The following is a 21,556-nucleotide window of genomic DNA, read 5'->3' as shown; positions in this document are numbered from 1 at the left end:
TTAAAAAGTTCCGTTTCTTTTGCGACAGACCTTGTATGTTTAAAAGACGTTGCCGTACAGAAGTGGGAAGGCTGATACTCATTTAGTCACCATCTATTAAAACAATAATCTATGTCTTTTAACCAGACCTTTTTAACGTATTTTATATAAGTAGACTCCCTACGTATTCTGTACACATACATAGTTTATTAAAAGTCGAAAATTTTTAATGAATAAAAACAAGTAATACCGTAACCGTACTTAAAAGTATTTAATTCAAGCGGACATTTTGTCATGATGTCTTTAACAGTAACGGGAGTTGCACTAACTCAGTGATACCAGATACTTAAATTAGGAATGCGAAATCTTAGGTATGTCCTTGAAACGAATTAGTTTACAAATTTGAATGTATTTCTGACAAGTAGTTTTTTATTTCAAATTAGAAAGTTATATTCCAATTGAGATTAAAGAATAACATTTTTACAAAAAGAAATGTTAAAATTATTTGTTATGTTTTTATTTATTTATTTGGACTCAGAACTGATCACAGTTTTTATACGGTGTTCAAATTTGTACAGGATATACATATGTATCGATGAATAAAATCGGAGTATTACATTTCATATAAAACAATTTTTTAGTATAAAATCATAGTTTAATTTTATTGGTCGCACGACATAATACGGCCCATTATTGGAATATCTTGTACTTTCGTTTCTAGACTTCTAAATGAAGATACAATTCCTTTTTTAAAATTCTGCCATTTGCGTGAATTTTGGAACAAACTGAAAAGAGCTTCTCTGGATGGTAAGGTAAAACCTAATTGAATTTTTTTCCTTTGCCACATATTAGCTGGATTTTGTTCATCTTGAAATAACCAATATCTCGGTATAACTAAACACTGAACCTTAGTTTCAGCCATTATAATACGATGTTTCATTGCCTCACCAAGTCCGAAAATACCACCTTTGCTTATCGTTCCCACTTCGATAAAGTGATTCTCAATTTTTGTTTCCATCTATACAAAACATACATATAAAACATGTTAATAATTGTTTTATTTTATTTTAATTTTTTATTTTATACCAATTTCTTTCCTAGGCTATTTCCAATGTTATAAGTATTAGATTCGCTCTTCGAAAAATAGTCATAAGAACATGATGATTCTTCACCCGGTGAAATGTGAAATTCACCATTTTCCTCACTTCTGCTATCTTCATTATGTTCATGACCTTCTGGTTTAAGCGTTGAATAAGATATTAAAGAGGACAACGACCCGAGTTCTGAAGACAATTCAAAATTTTCATCAGGATTGCCAAGAGCACACTGCTTTTCTAATGTTCTGATTTTCTTTAACAAAGAAAAAATTTCTTATTATTGCTTTCTTTGGAATATAGAAAAAAGGACACATATGGTAAATGTTTTCATCTTCAACAACGACATTAGCCAAATTCGTTTACAATAATAGGCGTGTTTTGTTTGACTAATACCTAAATTGTTGACAATTTCTTAACTTATTTCTTCTTATAACTTATTTCGTAATTTTTCTTAAAAAAGAATTGTGTTGGCAATGAAGGCAAGAATAGTCGGCTGAAATTCAATTTATTTCAAAATGCCTATAAATATACAAATATATAATTGTGGTTTGTTTACATTTCCATCTGTCAAAATAAGGTTTATGTATGTTTAAAAGCGCTAACAGTTTTCTCTAAGACCGGGTAACAATATATATCAATGCTTTCCAATTAGACTATTATGACTTAAATTTTAAAACATACTACTGTGATCAAATTGAATGGTGAATTTTGTCGATTTCATCTCCTACAAAGTAATCCACTCCCGCTGCAATACACTTATGCCAACGAATTTTTCAGTCATTATAGCACTTGGAAAAAACCTCCGTCGTTATTGCCATTGGAGCCTTCTTCGATTTTGCTTTTATATCCTCAATTGAGTCAAAACGGTGTCCTCGGAGTGGACATGTGAATTTGCTGAATAGCCAGAAGTTTCCCGAAGGGAAATCTGGCAAAGGCGGTGGTTACGGCACGATATACATAATTCAAAATGTGTCACAATGATCACGAATAACTAATGCAGTATGAGATGGCGCATTATCGCACTTCTTTGTTCAATAAATTCAGACATAGTAAAAACCGAAGAATTCACTTTTAGAGCCTCTCAAATACTAATGAATATTTTGACGTGATATTTAGCATACAGAAAACAAATTCACCGTTTCTAAAAACACGCGAAGTATAAATTAAAAATTCACTTTCAATTCGATCACAATAGCACATTCGATTATTTAGATTTATAGCGGGATTCTGTAACCAGTCTCTAGTCTCTATTTGAGACATTTTGAGGCAAAGTCTCAATTTGAGACTAGTTACTATTCTCTAAACAGTCTCTAGCGTTAGTCTCAAAATATTGAGACCTGGTAGTTAGCAGGTCACAAAACTAAAAAGAACTCTTGTCTGCCATTTTGAATATACTGAATAGAGATCATCATAGATATTAATCGATTGTCGTTTCTTAATATTTTGTAAGCAACTCAAACACGAAAAGGTTAAAAATAAATCAATTTTACATAAATTTCGTAAATATTATGAAACAAAGTCAACATATATTTTTATTTTCATTGATAATTATGTTTTTTGACTATGTTATAGAAAATTTAATATTTGTTATCGACATATTTATTTTCATTCAAATGTAAAAACATCTCTGAATAATGAAATGTAATAGATTTTGTGACTGTCACTTACAGAATAGCAATATCAGCTCAAGTCTCAAAAATTGTCTCTAACTTAAAATCTCAAATTTAGAGACTTGAGACTGTCTCAAGTTACAGAATCGCACGGTTACATATATTGTACTAGCGTTCCGGTACTTGCTTCGCTACGTATAAAGCGAAATAAGAAAAAAATATTTTAAGGTTAAATTCATTTTTTCAAAACAAAAAATCTTTTACTAATTGCTAGCTATTTTATAACTTAATTGTAACCGTTTGAATTGAAATGACATACCAGTTGGAAACATAGTATAGTAATTTTTGTAGCACCAAAATACAATAGTTCGGGTGGAGTTTTTAATGCTGGCAATATCACTTTGCCATTAGCACAACACATCCAGGGCGTTTCACATTGAAAGTTAGCCGGATCACAAATACGAAAAATTGCGTCCATCATTTAGAATATGTAGCATCCTTCGATTTGGTTCTTTTGTTAAATATGTTCATAAAGTAACACTGATTATTTTTTTGAATGCAACACTTTTGTTATTGTGTGAACAAAAAGAATTGTACAAAAGTTAAACATTGAATAAAATTTATTTTTGCACTATTTAGTATAACAAATGGGTAGCTAACTAGTGAAGTTTTAGTGGATATAAAAGTTAAATTATATGTGTAAAATTCATTATAAATCGGAGAAACAGGCATTTTAAATAGTTGAATTTAACATAAGTCAGCAGCAACATACATATATATATACATATATATTTGATCTGGTGGATTGATATCCTATATCCCTACATACCTATTTTAACCCCGAAATCGGGGAATGTTATTCTAAAATGTATCCCTTCAATCAGTCTGACTGTTGTAATTAAAAGCAGCACGGATCATTTTAGTCAAATTAGCGCGACGTATTCCTGATCACCCTGCCAACTCGGTGCATGTACATGGTCAACAGATCTATTTCGTGCATTACGTTCACGCTGCAATGCATTATCTAGTGTGCGTTCATCTGTAGTCTGTGATCGTCTTAGTAATGCCACATCATTTCCATTACGCGTTCGCCGTCCTCTATTTTCTCATCAACAATATGGTTTTTCAAATAAAGAAACATACATGCATACATGAAGGATGGGGTCATGTGTAGAAGTTCACGCAAGTGAGGAAAGTTCTCTGATCGCCCTTCACTTGGGAGTGGCCAGAAACGATTCTTTTACATATGACTCAAGCAGCTCACGACTTCCGGTCTTTGACCAAGTATCCTCTGGGTAGCCTAAGAACATCCGTTCGAAGGTGAGCTAAAGTGAGAAGGCGAAACATCCCCTGCATAGGGTTGTGCGCTGACAAACAGCCTCGGATGAGAAACCCCTCTTTTGATGACGACTATGGCAAACGAAGTAAGGACTACGAATTGAGGGCATGCACCTGGAATGTCCGGTCCCTTAATTGGGAAGGTGCCGCTGCCCAGCTGGTTGATGTCCTCGTGAAAATAAAGGCTGACATCACCGCCGTCCAAGAAATGCGATGGATGGGACAAGGACAGAGACGTAAGTTTGGTGTGAAATTCGTGATGGGAGAGAGACTCCGTTCCGAGTACTGTCATTCACTCCGGTGAATGAACGTCTAGCCACAATCCGCATCAAAGCGAGGTTCTTAAACATATCGCTGATCTGCGCCCTCGCTCCGACGGATGAGAAAGACGATGTGACCAAAGATGCCTTTTATGAGTGCTCGGAACGCACTTATGAGAGATGCCCCCGCCAAGATGTCAAAATCGTGCTTGGCGACTTTAACGCCAGGGTGGGCAAAGAAGGTATCTTTGGCACTACGGTCGGTAAATTCAGTCTCCACGAGGAAACATCCCCAAATGGGTTGAGGCTGATCGACTTCTCCGGGGCCCGAAATATGGTTATCTGTAGTACTAGATTCCAGCATAAGAAGATTCATCAAGCTACCTGGCTGTCTCCGGATCTAAAAACTACCAACCAGATCGATCATGTTGTGATAGACGGAAGACACGTCTCCAGTGTTTTAGATGTGCGTGCGCTCCGAGGTCCTAAAATCGACTCGGACCACTATCTTGTTGCAGCCAAGATTCGCACCCGCCTCTGTGCAGCAAAAAACGCACGCCAACAAACACAAGGAAGGTTCGACGTCGAAAAGCTGCAATCACAACAGACTGCCGAACGATTTTCTACTGGGCTTGCACTCCTGCTCTCTGAGAGCACTCACCAACAACTCAGTATAAGGGAACTGTGGGACGGCATTTCAAACACCTTACGTACAGCTGCATCCGAAACCCTTGGTTTTCGGAAAGTGCAAAAGAACAACTGGTACGATGAGGAGTGCCGCGCCGCAGCGGAGAGAAAACAGGCTGCCTACCTCGCAACGTTACGATCGACCACAACACGTGCGGGATGGGATAGATACCGAGAATTGAAGAGGGAAGCGAGACGCATCTGCAGACAGAAAAAGAAAGAGGCCGAAATGCGTGAGTATGAAGAGCTTGGTAAGCTGGCCGACAGGGGTAATGCTCGAAAATTCTACGAAAAAATGCGGCGGCTTACAGAAGGTTTTAAGACCGGAGCATACTCTTGTAGAACCCCCAAAGGTGATCTAGTAACCGATGCCCAGAGCATACTTAAATTATGGAGGGAACACTTCTCCAGCCTGCTGAATGGCAGAGAATGCACAACGCCAGGAGAAGGAGAACCCGATTCCCCAATCGATGACGATGGAGCAGACGTCCCATGCCCGACCATGAAGAAGTTCGAATAGCAATTGCCCGCCTGAAGAACAACAAAGCGGCGGGGGCCGACGGATTGCCGGCCAAGCTATTCAAACACGGCGGCGAAGAACTGATAAGGAGCATGCATCAGCTTCTTTGTAAAATATGGTCGGACGAAAGCATGCCCAACGATTGGAATTTAAGTGTGCTATGCCCAATCCATAAAAAAGGAGACCCCACAGTCTGCGCCAACTAACGTGGGATTAGCCTCCTCAACATCGCGTATAAGGTTCTATCGACCGTATTGTGTGAAAGATTAAAGCCCACCGTCAACAAACTGATTGGACCTTATCAGTGTGGCTTCAGACCTGGAAAATCAACAACCGACCAGATATACACCATGCGCCAAATCTTGGAAAAGACCCGTGAAAGGACAATCGACACACACCACCTCTTCGTCGATTTCAAAGCTGCTTTCGACAGCACGAAAAGGAACTGCCTCTATGCCGCGATGTCTGAATTTGGTATCCCCGCAAAACTAATACGGCTGTGTAAACTGACGTTGAGCAACACGAAGAGCTCCGTCAGAATCGGGAAGGACCTCTCCGAGCCGTTCGATACCAAACGAGGTTTCAGACAAGGCGATTCCGTATCGTGTGACTTTTTCAACCTGCTTCTGGAGAAAATAGTTCGAGCCGCAGAACTTAGTAGAGAAGGTACCATCTTTTATAAGAGTGTACAGCTGCTGGCGTATGCTGATGATATTGATATCATCGGCCTTAACACCCGCGCCGTTAGTTCTGCTTTCTCCAGACTAGACAAGGAAGCAAAACAAATGGGTCTGGCAGCGAACGAGGGCAAGACGAAATATCTCCTGTCATCAAACAAACAGTCGTCGCACTCGCGACTTGGCACTCACGTCACTGTTGACAGTCATAACTTTGAAGTTGTAGACAATTTCGTCTATTTAGGAACCAGTATTAACACCACCAACAATGTCAGCCTGGAAATCCAACGCAGGATTGCTCTTGCCAACAGGTGCTACTTCGGACTGAGTAGGCAATTGAAAAGTAAAGTCCTCTCTCGACGAACAAAAACCAAACTCTATAAGTCGCTCATAATTCCCGTCCTGCTATATGGTGCAGAGGCTTGGACGATGTCAGCAACTGATGAGTCGACGTTGCGAGTTTTCGAGAGAAAAGTTCTGCGAAAGATTTATGGTCCTTTGCGCGTTGGCCACGGCGAATATCGCATTCGATGGAACGATGAGCTGTATGAGATATACGATGACATTGACATAGTTCAGCGAATTAAAAGACAGCGGCTACGCTGGCTAGATCATGTTGTCCGGATGGACGAAAACACTCCAGCTCTGAAAGTATTCGACGCAGTACCCGCCGGGGGAAGCAGAGGAACAGGAAGACCTCCACTCCGTTGGAAGGACCAAGTGGAGAAGGACCTGGCTACGCTTGGAATATCCAATTGGCGCCACGTACCGAAAAGGAGAAACGACTGGCGCGCTGTTGTTAACTCGGCTATAATTGCGTAAGCGGTGTCTACGCCAATTAAGAAGAAGAAGACATGCACACATATACTTCACTTCAACTGTTCAATTTGTTGTTGTTTAATTTAATTGCAATTGTTTGACAAATTAATTGAAATAAATATACATACATATACATTTAAACAATTTAAGACTCACCGTTTGTATAGATGTAATGACATATGGTAGAAACATAACAATTTGACACAAAAATCCCACTAACACGTTTTGAATTCATTGGTTACAAAAAAAGTGATATGTAAAATCCGCTTAAACTTCACATAAACCACTACTAAATAGTTTGAATAAAGCTAAAGATTTGGTTTGGAAAGGTGAGCCCGTTCTTAAGTTATAAAATTACAACGAAAAGTGGCATTACTTTTTATATCGGTCAATGTGTAATATAACTGACATTAAAGGATAATTTTTCTTTTATAATGGCATGTGTGTATGTCAAAAAATGAGTTGAATGTGACCAATACTTCTTTTAGCCCCCATATACTTAATACAAAAATTTTTCAATATCGGTGACTTTATACCGCATAAATCGGCCAATATATGAGTTATCCCAATGAAAACGAGATAATTTGATTTATTCATATAGTGTATCTTTGTGCCTAAAATGGATAAATTTGAGCGACAACTTGGCCTACCAGCTATATAACGAATATCAGGTTTTTCGAACATGCGGCTGACTTTACTCTATATTATTGGCTTTGCACTTTAAAGTACTTCTCTGGCTTTGATTCTTGAAAGTTGCAAGAGTATAAAATGTTCGGATGCATCCGAACTTAGCCCTTCCGAACTTAGCCTCGTTTGTCTTTTACTTTGTACGATCCTATAAGTCAACAAGAAGGCACCTTTTTACCCAGGGCCCAAATCTGTCGAAGGGGTCCTTATTTTCCAATGAAGCTCGTTATCTCAACGACCTTTGGTCTCAACAAGACGGCGCCACTTTCCGCGTTTTGCATCAATCACTGTATTTATTGAGAGAACTTACAATCCAACACTCAAGAAATGTAAAAACTTCATATAAACAACGCTTAAGAAATGGTCAAGAAAATTTCCTGCGATAAATTTTCTTGTGCTAGTATCCAGCTCTAAAGAAATCTATGACTAATTTTTAATACATTTTTTTCAATAAAATGCATATATGGTAATCCTGGTTTTGCGAAGAAACATGAAATCTACAATTGTTTCTTGAAATAAAATCAAAGTAATCATTAAATTCATCCTACAATTAGTTAAGTCATTATTATGAAATATAGAAATATATAGTAACTAGCTGTCAAAATTACTTGACTACAGCTCAAGAAATAATGATTTTTTTCTTGAGCAATTACTTAGGAGCTGGATACAGTTCTTTAGAGTCGAAATGCCCGAAAATGTCATGGAAAATGCCTTTAACGGATGGACCATCTGAGACGTAACCGCAGCCAACATTTTAAAGAGATAATCTTCAAAAAATAAATGCCGAAGAATATCCTTTCGAATAATAATAAACATTCTCTATTAAATTTGAAGATTCTATATTTTTTCTTTAAACAATTAGAAAACCTCGAAATGGATCACCCTTTACTAATGTTAATTTATCTTCGAATAACGTTGTAATCCCGGTTATAACTCCATCATCACTTTATCCATTTTATCACTTCGTCGTCTTTCATCTAGAATCCTTATAGAGTCGATTCCAGCCAAAACTGCTCTCAGTCGAAATTTCTATACACCGTATTTTTCTCCGCAGAGAACTATATTGCGATAAAGGCAGCGTGGACTAACTAACGTAAGAGGTATGCCGCAATATATGAGTTATGCAAGTAATATACTTACATCAGCTGTTCTTTATTTACGCAAATTAATTCGTCACATACATAATTCCAATATTTTTACTTGCCCAATCGATTTTGGTATTCCATTATACTTTTTTCATACGTACGATGATGCATTTGCATTGCCTTGGCTAATTCTTATCCCACTATTTTTGTCGTATTTGCCGTATGCAAAAAGTTGAGAATCGATCTAGCGGAGAGTACGTATTGTCAATCTGTTGGTCTATTAGCCATATTTTAGTGCCAAAAATTATGTAATCAGTCTTCGATTTATCCCTGCTACCATATAGGTACAAAACATAATTATTTTTGTTATTTACAGAAAATTACGCTAATGCTTGTTCTCGAGTATAATATGTAAAGTAATACTAAACGTGAATGCAAGGAATGGATCGATATCCGAGTTTCAACTTTACTTTCAACCGCTTATGTCGGTCAATATATGTGATATTTTAAGAACGTAAGTGAAATTAAGTTTTTTAAAAATGTGATGCAGCATTGAGTATGAATAAAATTGTTCTAAATCTCATGTACCTTAAAAAGTTTCTTCCAATTCTCCCTATTGTATTTTTCTTCTTATATCCAGTATATTAATTTTAGCCTATTTTGTAGAGCCCATATCATACACATATGTATGTACCTACGAGTATAGCTTATTTGCGTTTTCAACATAACCGTTATGTGGGAAATTGGCGAAGTTTTCACCCGTTTTACCATATTCACTGTGCGGATACTAAAATGAATATACCATATATAAGTCGTAGTGCTAAAAATGGATAGTATCGGAACAAAAGTACCCACATACCCAATATAAAGATTTTAACCGTATATTTCGGTCTTAGCAAAATTAAGTGAACGTATTATATAATATTAGATATATTATAGTTTAATGAGGACAGTATATGTCATTAATTTTCCATAGCTTTTATATAATACATATAATGATTTTCATAGTCTAGCACCCTTTACTCGTATGTCTATGAGTCTTACGCCTAATATAATCATTTCCAAGTGAGAAGGTGAAACATCCCCAAATGGGTTGAGGCTAATAGACTTCGCCGGGGCTCGAAATATGGTTATCTGTAGTACTAGATTCCAGCATAAGAAAATACATCAAGCTACGTGGCTGTCTCCGGATCAAAAAGCCACCAACCAGATCGACCATGTTGTGATAAACGGAAGACACGTCTTCAGTGTTCTAGACGTGCGCACGCTGCTCCGAGGTCCTAACATCGACTCGGACCACTATCTTGTTGCAGCCACGATTCGCACCCGCCTCTGTGCAGCAAAAAACGCACGTCAGCAAACACAAAGAAGGTTCGACGTCGAGAAGCTGCAATCACAACAGAAAGCCGAGCGATTTTCTACTCGACTTGCACTCCTGCTCTCTGAGAGCACTCGTCAACAACTCGGTACAAGGGAACTGTTGGACAGTATTTCGAGCTCCTTCCGTACCACAGCAGCAACCGAAACCATTGGTTTTCGAAAAATGCAAAAGAACAGCTGGTATGACGAGGAGTGAAGCGGAGAGAAACAGACTGCTTACCTCGCAATGTTATGATCGACCACAACACGTAGGGGATGGGATAAATACCGAGAGTTGAAGACAAAAAAAAAAGTGAGAGAGACCGCAATACGTGAGTATGAAAAGCTTGACGAGCTGGCCGACAAGGTTATAGCTCGAAAATTGTACAAAAATTCAGGGACTATGAGAAGACGTCAAGACCGGAACATACTCTTGTAGAACCACAAAAGGTGATCTAGTGACCGATGCCCAGAGCATACTAAAATTATGCAGGGAACACTTCTCCTGCCTCATGAATGACAGTGAACGTACAACGCCCGGAAAAGGCGAACCCGATTCCCCAATCGATGATGATGGAGCAGACGTTCCATTGCCCGACCATGAAGAAGTTCAAATAGCAATTGCCCTTCTGCAGAACGACGAACGGGCGATGAATTCCCGGCCGAGCTATTCAAACATGGCGGCGAAAAACAGTTAAGGAGCATGCATCAGCTTCTTTATAGAATGGAATGGCCAGACGAAAGCATTCCCGACAATTGGAATTTAAGTGTGCTCTGCCCAATCCACAAAAATGGAGCCCCACAATCTGCGCCAACTACATTGGGATAAGCTTCCGCTTATGAGGCTCTATCGATCGTATTGTGTGACAGATTAAAACTCACCGTCAACAAACTGAGCGGACTTTATCAGTTTGTCTTTAGACCTGGAAAATCAACAACCCGTGAAAAGAGAATCGATATGCACCCTTCTTCGTCGATTTTAAAGCTGCTCTTTGACAGCACAAAAAGGAGCAGCCTTTATGCCACGATGTCCAAATTTGGTATCCCCGCAAAACTAATACGGCTATTTTAACTGACTTTGAGCCATACCAAACGCTCTGTCAGGATCGGGAAGGACCTCTCCGAGCCGTTCGATACCAAACGAGGTTTCAGACAAGGCGACTCTCTATCATGCGACTTCTTCAATCTGTTGCTGGAGAAAACAATTCGAGCTGCAGAACTTAATCGAGCATGTACAATTTACTATAAGAGTGTACAGCTACTGGCGTACGCCGATGATATTGATATTATCGGCCTCAATATCCGAGCCGTTAAATCTGCTTTCTTCAGACTTGATACAGAAGCAAAGCAGTGAAGGAGGGCAAGACGAAATATCTCCTGTCATAAAACAAATAGTCGTCGCACTCGCGACTTGGCTCACTTCACTGTTGACAGTCATAACAGCGAAGTCACAGATAAATTCGCCTGTCTTGAAACCAGTATTAACACCAACAACAATGTCAGCCTGGAAATCCAACGCATAATATCGGATTGAGTAGGAAGTAAAGTCCTCTTTCAACGAAAAATTATCAAACTCTATAAGTAACTCATCTTGCTGAATGGTGCAGAGGCACGGACGATGACAACATTTAATAAATGGACGTTACGAGTTTTCGAGACAAAGGTTCTTCGGAAGGTTAGCTATGAAAGTATTTGACGCAGTACTCGCAGAAAAAGAGAAAGATCTCCTCTTCGTTGGAAAGACTAGGGGGAAGGACTTGACTACACTTAGAATCTCCAATTGGTACGCTGTTGTAAACTCGGCTATAACCACGTAAGCAGTGTCTACGCCAATTAAGAAATTAATCTTTTTCAATAAATCCTTTAGAGTACGTATCTTTCTCGTATTTTACTTTCACTTTCTCGCTTATAATTTTAAAGCGCTTTTTCATCATAACATCTATACACATTAAGGTGCTTCAAAAAAAAATTTTGAATTTTTTTTTCAACCCTTACCCCCTCAAATGTTAGTGATTGACAAACAAAATATCCTCCCTCAAGCCAGGCGCTGTAGCTTAACTCTAAGTCGCTATTTTTGTTGTAGGTTCCCATACATTTTACATAGGAATTTTCTTTTTTTCATTCAAACTAAAATTTCACCAACTAATTTTCGTTTCTCAAAAATAACCATCACATATTCAGAAAGTTAATTTTTCAAACTTTGGAAACTCCCGTGAAAAATTTATTATTTTAAGAAACTTTTTTTATTTTTATTGAAAAACTTTGTCGCAGAAATTTTTAAAATTTGAAAAGTGAACTTTCTGAATATATGATGGTTCTTACTTATAGGTAAGTTTGGTGAGCATGCATCAACGTCTTTGTAAAATATGGTCTGACGAAAGCATGCCCAACGATTGGAATTTAAGTGTGCTCTGCCAAATCCACCAAAAGGGAGACCCCAAAATCTGCGGCAACTACCGTGGGATAAGCCTCCTCAACATCGCGTATAAGGTTCTATCGAGCGAATTGTGTGAAAGGTTAAAGCCCACCGTCAACAAACTGATTGGACCTTTTCAGTGTGGCTTTAGACCTGGCAAATCAGCAACCGACCAGATTTTCACCATGCGCCAAATCTTGGAAAAGACCCGTGAAAAGAGAATCGATACGCACCCTTCTTCGTCGATTTCAAAGCTGCTTTTTGACAGCACAAAAAAGAGCTGCCTTTATGTCGCGATGTCCGAATTTGGTATCCCCGCAAAACTAATACGGCCATTTTAACTGACTTTGAGCAATACCAAACGCTCTGTCAGGATCGGGAAGAACCTCTCCGAGCCGTTCGATACCAAACGAGTTTTCAGACAAGGCAACTCTCTATCGTGCGACTTCTTCAATCTGCTGCTGGAGAAAACAATTAGAGCTGCAGAACTTAATCAAGCAGGTACAATCTTTTATAAGAGTGTACAGCTGCAGGCGTATGCCGATGATATTGATATCATCGGCCTCAACACCCGCGCCGTTAGTTCTGCTTTCTCAGTAAAGCAAATGGGTCTGGTAGTGAACGAGGGCAAGACGAAATATCTCCTGTCATCAAACAAACAGTCGTTGCATTCGCGACTTGGCTTTCACGTCACTGTTGACAGTCATAACTTTGAAGTTGTAGATAGTTTCGTATATTTGGGAACCAGCATAAACACCACCAACAATGTCAGCTTGGAAATCCAAGACACGATAGCTCTTGTCAACAGGTGCTACTTCGGACTGAGTAGGCAGCAATTGAGAAGTTAAGGCCTCTCTCGACGAACAAAAACCAAACTCTACAAGTCACTCATTATTCCTGTCCTGCTACATGGTGCAGAGGCCTGGACAATGACAACAACTGATTAGTCGACGTTGCGAGTTTTCGAGAGAAAAGTTCTGCGAAAGATTTATGGTCCTCTGCGCGTTGGCTACGGCGAATATCGCAATCGATGGAACGATGAGCTGTACGAGATATACGACGACATTGGCATAGTTCAGCGAATTAAAAGACATCGGCTACGCTGGCTAGGTCATGTTGTCTGAATGGACGAAAACACTCCAGCTCTGAAAGTATTCGACGCTGTACCCGCCGGGGGAAGCGGAGGAAGAAGAAGACCTCCACTCCGTTGGAAGGACCAGTTGGAGGAGGACCTGGGTAAGCTTGGAATATCCAATTGGCGCCACGTAGCGAAAAAAAGAAACGACTGGCGCGCTGTTGTTAACTCGGCTATAATCGCGTAAGCGGTTTCTACGCCAATTAAGAAAAAGTGATCAGGGTGACGAGAAAAGTTGAAATCTCGTTGCCTGTCTGTCTGTCCGACAGACATAATTGAGTGACCATAATTTGATTCAAATTATGGTTACCCCTCAATCCCCTCCCTTGCCTTATGAGAGTCCATTGCGGCGATGGCGTACCGCTGGTACTGACTGGAACCAATATGGACTCTCGGTTAGGGAAGCGGTATTTGAAATACCGCTTAGTGAATTTGTTGGGTTTGGAGTCGACGAGCAGATTGCTCGTCTCTATGAGGTTGTTTGGGGGGTTAATGATAGGGTTTTTCGTAGGTATGACTGTTCTAAGGTTAGTAAAATCAAATGGTGGACGCGTGAGCTAACCTTGAAGAGGAGGACTGTCCGGCGATTGAGGCGAAAGTTTCAACGCGCCCGACGGTCCAATTCTGATAGGCTGTCCCAGCTTAGGTACGAATTTAGTTGTGCGGATAGGGAATGTAAGGAGATGCTGGTGAAAATTAAAGAAGAGGAGTGGAGGAGCTTTGTTAGGGAAAATAGGAACGACCCCTGGGGTCAGGTCTATAGGATCTGCCGGGGTCGTAGGAGGGAGGATGTCACCTCTCTTCGCGTCGGTGACACCTTGTTATCGTCGTGGAGAGAGTGTGCGGGGGTTCTGTTAGGTGCATTCTTTCCTAGGTCGGAGGTGCAGGTAGCTCAAGCACAAGAGGTGCCTGTCCCTCTATTAGATGATGGGGAGTTGGGGTACGCCTTTGGCCTGGTTAGGTCTAAACGGTCCCCAGGTTTTGATGGTTTGAACGGAGAGATGTGTAAAAGCTTATGGAAGTTCATTCCGGAATACCTGGATGCCATTTATGATAAGTGCGTCTGGGAGGGATACTTTCCACGCGAGTGGAAAAGTGCTAGGGTTGTTCCTCTCCTGAAGTCCCCTGATAAGGTCAGGAGCGATCCTCGATCTTATCGGGGCATCAGTCTCCTTCCAGTACTTGGAAAAGTGCTGGAAAGAGTCATGGTGGAACGGCTTCAGGAGCTAACGCGGGGTATGTGGTCGGATAGGCAGTTTGGGTTCAGGAAAGGATGCAGTATAGAGGATGCGTGGTTCTACGTACAGAATGTCGTTAGGGAGAATGTCAACAAGTATGTCCTTGGCATAGTTGTTGACTTCAAGGGGGCGTTTGACTACCTAAGCTGGGATCGAGTGGTGCAACGGCTGGAGGAGCTTGGCTGTCCGGAAATTACTCTTTGGCGGAGTTATTTTTCGGACAGAAAGGCCTCTCTTGTCGGCATGAATGGGAGTGTGGAGATCGGAGTTGTTCGAGGCTGCCCGCAGGGTTCCATCTGTGGTCCATATATTTGGAACCTTATGATGGACACTCTGCTTGGGCAGCTCGAGCCACTCTGTAAATGTTGTGCGTATGCGGACGACCTTCTTCTTATGGTCGAAGGTCGCTCGAGGTCTGAGCTAGAACGGGCGGGAGGAGATCTCTTAGAGATCGTTAATTCTTGGGGTTTAGGTGTGGGGGTCGACATATCGATGGACAAAACGGTGGCAATGCTGCTGAAAGGTAGATTGTCATCGGGTCGTCCACCGATTGTCCGTGTGAACGGGGTCAGCATCAGATATGTGACGCAAGTCAAATATCTGGGACTGACCATGAGTGAAAGGATGTGTTTTACTCCACACTTGGCGAGTGTAAAGGAGCGACTGCAGGCAACTGTAGGCAAAATACGACGGATTTTGAGGAGCGATTGGGGTCTCGGACGTCGTGCTGTCCGCACCATATATCGTGGCTTGTTTGTGGCCTGTGCCACTTATGGAGCCCCTGTATGGTGGGAGACAGCCACGACTGTCTGGGGGTCTCAAAAACTCCTCTCAATCCAGCGTTGCATGATGCTTGCTTGTTTGCCTGTATGTCGCACCGTCTCTACGGATGCGATGCAGGTCTTGTTAGGTGCACCCCCTCTTGACCTGATTGTCATACAGCGTGCTGTTGCATGCAGGTTAAGAAGGGGCTTGAGTGTGTCATTGCTGCGGAATGACTGGATTTCTGACGATGATGTGGAGAGGGAGGGATATCTAGGGAGCAAGAGGCTCCTAGATGATAAGGTTAGGTGTAGGTGGCAAGAACGTTGGGACAATAGTCCTAACGGCCGAGTGACGTACGAGTACATTCGGGACGTGGGGTTCGTTGTGGATAACCCAGACTTCAGATTTTGTCTGAGTCTGGGTTTCCTGCTTACGGGGCATGGGCCTCTGAATGCATTTTTGCATCAGAGGCACCTATCGGATACGTCGGGGTGTTTTTGTGGTGCAGTTTCAGAAAACTGGTCGCATTTAATTGCGGAGTGCCCGATGTACTCGGACATTAGGGATCTGGGTGGTATGGGGATTAGCTGGACTGATGGACGATTAGATGTTAGTGGTGTGATCTCCACTAGTCGGAATACCGAACAGTTAGGGTCGTTTGCGCGTGAATTATTTAAGCGGCGAAGGCGGTTAGCTGGAAGTTAGGGTTAGTTTCTGTATGATTGGGGTGTGTAAGTGATGTGTGTATGGGGTCCAACCTCTGGCCACCAGTCCAGAGCCGTATGGAAGCTCAACTGGTAGTAGTTTCGGCTACGAGGTCTGACCGGAGACTTAATTCTGGTACCACGGGGAGCAGGAGCCCTTGGAGTTCGCTCCAACCTGCTCGTGCGGACTGGCCCCTCGGGGAGTATCGTGGTGGTTGTGGTTGAAACCCAAATCGCGGGAAGAACTGACTTTGTCAGTTGAATGTGGAGTTGCATTGCAACCGGGTGCCGGACCCAAAGCACGGCAGAGGTTTTAGATGGGCCTCGAACCCTACCAAGGTGGTTAGTGTGTCCATTCCACACTGCCAATTGGTACTGAAAATGCTTTGCATTCTCAGGGCGCTGATCAACGCATTGATTTGATCCGCTGTGCTTTTGAGCGCCGTGGAGTAAGGCTGTCGTCAGCAGGTGCCCACGTAAAACACACCGGACGTTGTCCGACTATAACATGGTACCACGGGGAGCAGTATTGCCCTTGGAGTTCGCTCCAATCTGCTCATCTGGTTTGGCCCTTTGGAGAGATTCGTGGTGGCTGTGGTTTGTACCTAAACGCAGGAAGGGCATTTGTCCAATGTGGAGTCGCACCGCGGCCGGGTGCCGGACCCAGAGTACGGCAGAGGTTTTAGATGGGCCTCGAACCCGACCAAGGTGGATAGGGAGTCCCACCCTACCAATTGGAACCAGAGTATAAGTGTATGTGGCGGCACTCATGCTTCGGTTCTCCCAGAGTGTAGTGTTGTGCACGCACTTATGCTGTGCTTCTGGGTACCGTGGAATTGAGTCTTCGTAGACAGGTATTCACGTTAAAACGCATTGACAGTTGTCCGTTCGTTCTCAGTTGCGTGTGAACAGCCGAGGTGAACGGACGTGTGCGCGGACGATTACAGTTGACGGTGCGTTGTTTAGTGTTGTGATTAAAATCACAAGTGTACACATAGAAGGCGTTTTTATTAAAACGAAGAGGATTTAGTGCAAACAATAAAAATGCAGTGTGGGTGTTGCCCAAATATTGTGCATACAATTAAAGTGCTGTGTGGGTGTTACCCAAATATTGTGCGAACAATAGACGCAAATTTATCGCGGAAAACATACTTTTCCCAAGAAAAAGTGCACTAAACGCAGTGAGAAAAGGGTTTGTGTGTGCTACCTAACGCAGGTAGAACTTTTGCAAAAAGGACAGAAATTCCAGTGCGTAAAAACCCCGCGAATTGTTGGGTTTTTCAAAGGTCAATAGACGGTGCAATATAAGTGCCTGCTCATTCGGGGAAATTTCGTGAGGCAGAAATGCCTAAAACAAAGAGGAAGGGATGTAAATCCCATGAAAAAGTGGAGGAGTCCGTGATCACGTTCGAAGTGGAGGCTTCTTCGGATTCCGAAGAAGTGCCTCTGAAGCCGCCGCCGCCGAAAAGGAAGGCCCTTAAAGGGTCATCACGAGAGGAGGAGCAGGGACAGCAGTGTTGCAGTTGGTCAATCGACAAAAAGTATGGAGGCTCCTATAACTTCGGCGCCTGCCCCACCGGCACCTGTGCTGGAGGCAAAGCGCCAAAGGTGCCAAAACCTGTGGAGACCTGGTCTGTTGTGGTCAGAAGCAAGGCTCCTGCCACCTCCAAGGAGGTGGCCAAAAAGGTTTTGAAGGAAGTGGGTCCTTCTCCTGGCGAGCGTGTGCACGCCTTGAAGCAAATCAAAGGGGGCGGTGTGGTCATACGGACCCCCTCCATCATGGAGAGGGACAAGGTGGCCAAAAACACCAAGTTCGAGGAGGTCGGTCTTAGTGTGACCGTTAACAAAAAGAAAGGGCAGAGGGTCGTTGTGCAGGGTGTGCCGAGTTTAAGCTTGAAGAGTTCATGGAGGAACTCTTCGAGCACAACGTGAGGAAGAAATGTCCCGGAGCGAAAAAAGCCGACGTCAGGGTGGTAAGCAAGCCCTGGGCGGTTAAGGCAGATAGTAAGACGAATGTCGTCCTGGAAGGAGATGACAAAGTTATGTCATCTCTGTTGGAGGAAGGAAGGATTTATGTGAAGTGGTTCTCCTTCCGCGTGCGTGCCGATCGCCCAGTTGCCGGTTGCTTCCGGTGTATGGGCTTCGATCACCGGGTTGCGGATTGTCGGGCCAAGTCCGATGTCTGCCGGAGGTGTGGCCAAGAGGGTCACATAGCTGCCACTTTAAGGGCAAGCCGGCTGGACATCTTATGATGTCCGCTGTCTGTCCAGTATATTGCGGCATAGTTGAGCGCGCGCTTGCCAAGCATTGATGGGCGCGCTGAAACGTTCGGTTGGGTAGGTTAAGTAAGGGGGGTTGTTGGGTGCATGGGATGGGAGGATGGGGTCTAACCCCTGGCCACCAGTCCAGAGCAGTATGGAAGCTCAACTGGTAGTAGTTGCGGCTACGAAGTCTGACCGGAGACTTAATTCTGGTACCACGGAGAGCAGGAGCCCTTTGAGTTCGCTCCAACCTGCTAATGCGGTATGGCCCCTTGGGGAGTATCGTGGTGGTTGTGGTTTATACCCAAATCGCGGGAAGAGTGTTTTTTTCCAAAATAATTCTATTTATTGTATCTGCTTTTTATTAAAGCCTAACAATAAGTAATAAAATCTTAAATCTATTTAAAAACTAGACAGACTCAAGCAAGTGATTGAGCTGTTTTGGTGATACGTCGCTCTTTAATACGCAGGCATATCTCTTCTTTTAAGTCGTGTTTGATCGCAGGAATGTACCAAAGCATTAGCCAAAGGGTTTGGGTGATCTCGAAGTTTAGATATATATTTAATTCTGCTGTCTTCTACTTCTTTCTTAACCATAGGGATACCAAGGTCTTTATGGATATTTTCGTTACGCATGTACCATGGTGAACACGTGATTGTTCTAAGCATTTTTGATTGAAACCTTTGTAATATATCAATATTGGTTGCACAGGTCGCACCCCACAGTTGAATGCCATACATCCAAATCGGCTTTATGACCGCATTATATAAAAGCACTTTGTTGTCTAGGCTAAGTTTGGAGTTTTTATTTAAAAGCCAATTTAAATTTGCAGCTCTAATCTTCATACATGTTATTTTACTAGAGATATGTTTTCTCCACGTGAGCCTTCTATCTAGGTGAATACCAAGATATATGTTACTTCGTTCGCTTGTGGTACTAAAATATTGTTTATTTTTACTGCCGGGCATATCTTTGGTCTTAGCGAAAATGTAATATGCTTACACTTCTGTTCGTTCACGTTTATACGCCAGTTCGCTAGCCACTCTTCGGCAGAACTTAAATGCTTCGCTAATATTCGTGATGCTGAAATGTGGCATTTGTTACGGCTCACTATAGCTGTGTCATCCGCAAAAGTTGAAGTTAATACATTATTAGCTGTTGGAAGATCTGCTGTATATATGATGTATAGCGTTGGGCCTAAAACACTGCCCTGGGGTACACCAGCTCTTATCTGTCGTTCATCAGATATGAAATCTCCCACTTTTACCACAAATCGTCTATTTTTTAAATAAGACTCCAATGTTTTATACAGTTCTAAAGGTAGAATTTTTTTAATCTTGTATAAAAGACCTTCGTGCCACACCTTATCAAACGCCTGAGCTACATCTAAAAATATTGCTGAACAGTACTCCCTGTGCTCAAATGCTTTCCTTATCTCGTTAGTAATTCTATTTACTTGCTCTATTGTGCCATGTTTCGCACGAAATCCGAATTGATGCATTGGTATTGTGTTATTTACTTGGAGGAAAGGAGACATCTTCGATAGTAATACTTTTTCAAATACTTTTGAAAGACAGGGTAGAAGACTGATTGGTCTGTATGAAGACGGCTGTGTTAGGTCTTTCCCAGGTTTATCTATCAAGATAATCTGCGACTTTTTCCATGAAATTGGATAATATCCGAAACTAAGAATTGCATTGAAGAGCAAAGAGAGCACATCTACAGCAATAATTGGTAACTCAATTAGCATTTTTGGGGAAATTTTATTATGTCCCGGCGACTTTTTTGGATTAAGTTCTTTGATGATACCAATGATTTCAGAAGGTGAAGTCATAAGAGACTCGAGCGACTCTTTAGCTGTGTTGGGTAAGATTGACAGCTTAAAGTTGTTCTTTGGCAAATTGGGTTGAAATACCTTTTCTAGGTGATTTGCAAAGCAATTAGCCTTTTCCTCGTCACTTCGAGCCCAATTTCCACCCAAGTCTCGTATAGGCATGTTGGAGTCAGTTGGTGGCTTCATGGACTTTTGGGCTTTCCAAAGGGAATTTTGCTTGTTTGAATTTGGACACAGCTTTTTCATATACATTTCTGTGTTCAATTCTTCCTCACGTTTGAGCGCTTTTCTTAATTTACGTACAGCAGTTTTCAATTGAAGCTGAGTGGAGGGGGAGCGATTTCTCTGCTATTCACGTCTTGCACGTCTTTTTTCATTTACAAGCATTTCTATTTCTTTATTAGAGATTTTTCTGAAACCATGCGGATTATAGCTTTTGTTTGGTGTTGCTAAGACAGCTGCGCTGGTTATTATATCATTGACTTCTCTTATGCTTTCGTCAATATCTCTGCCTGTATTTATTTTGTACTCCATATTAATGTGGCTACTGACGTATTTTTTATATTTTAGCCAATTCGTTTTATAAGAAGTTAGACCCACCTTTGGTTTAACGAATATGGGTTATTCACATAACTTTATTAGTACAGGAGAATGATCAGAAGATAGATCAGTACATGTATCAGCTGTTATAAGCGATTTATCTATATTTTTGATTACAGCAAAATCAATTAAATCTGGTATTTTTTTACGATCACTAGGCCAATACGTCGGCTTGCCAGGAGATATTATTTGAAGGTTATTGTGCCTATTTATAACGGTTTGATACAGCTGTCGTCCTTTCGGATTAATAAGACGTGAGCCCCAGTACGTGTGTTTTGCGTTGCAATCTCCACCTGCTAGAAATCTTTGACCTAGTGTTCCAAAAAAGTCTTTAAATTCGATTTCTGTAATTTTAAAACGAGGTGGACAGTATATAGCCGTAAGGTTTAAGTCGCAACCCCGATTTTTTAATGATATTGTTGTAGCTTGTAACTGCGGCGTAGCATGAGATTCTAGAGCATAGTGGTTTAAACGATTTCTAATC

General features: G+C 41.6%; 1 protein-coding gene across 1 annotated transcript in view; it reads right to left on the bottom strand.

Moving 5' to 3' along the window:
* Positions 1-494: 494 nt before the first annotated feature.
* LOC126764392 (uncharacterized) overlaps positions 495-21,556 on the bottom strand; it is a 137,537-nt gene continuing 116,475 nt past the window's right edge. The window contains exons 5-6 of the mRNA XM_050482088.1: positions 1,066-1,329; positions 495-997 (exon numbers count right to left, since the gene is read on the bottom strand). Coding sequence (XP_050338045.1) covers positions 641-997; positions 1,066-1,329 — 621 coding nt within the window. The 3' untranslated portion in view covers positions 495-640. The remainder of the gene's footprint in view (positions 998-1,065; positions 1,330-21,556) is intronic.

Source organism: Bactrocera neohumeralis, unplaced genomic scaffold (assembly GCF_024586455.1).
Source record: "Bactrocera neohumeralis isolate Rockhampton unplaced genomic scaffold, APGP_CSIRO_Bneo_wtdbg2-racon-allhic-juicebox.fasta_v2 cluster09, whole genome shotgun sequence".
Classification (NCBI taxonomy): Eukaryota; Metazoa; Arthropoda; class Insecta; order Diptera; family Tephritidae; genus Bactrocera; species Bactrocera neohumeralis.
Note: the sequence above shows the minus strand (reverse complement) of the source record. Positions and strands in the feature narration are given on the sequence as shown.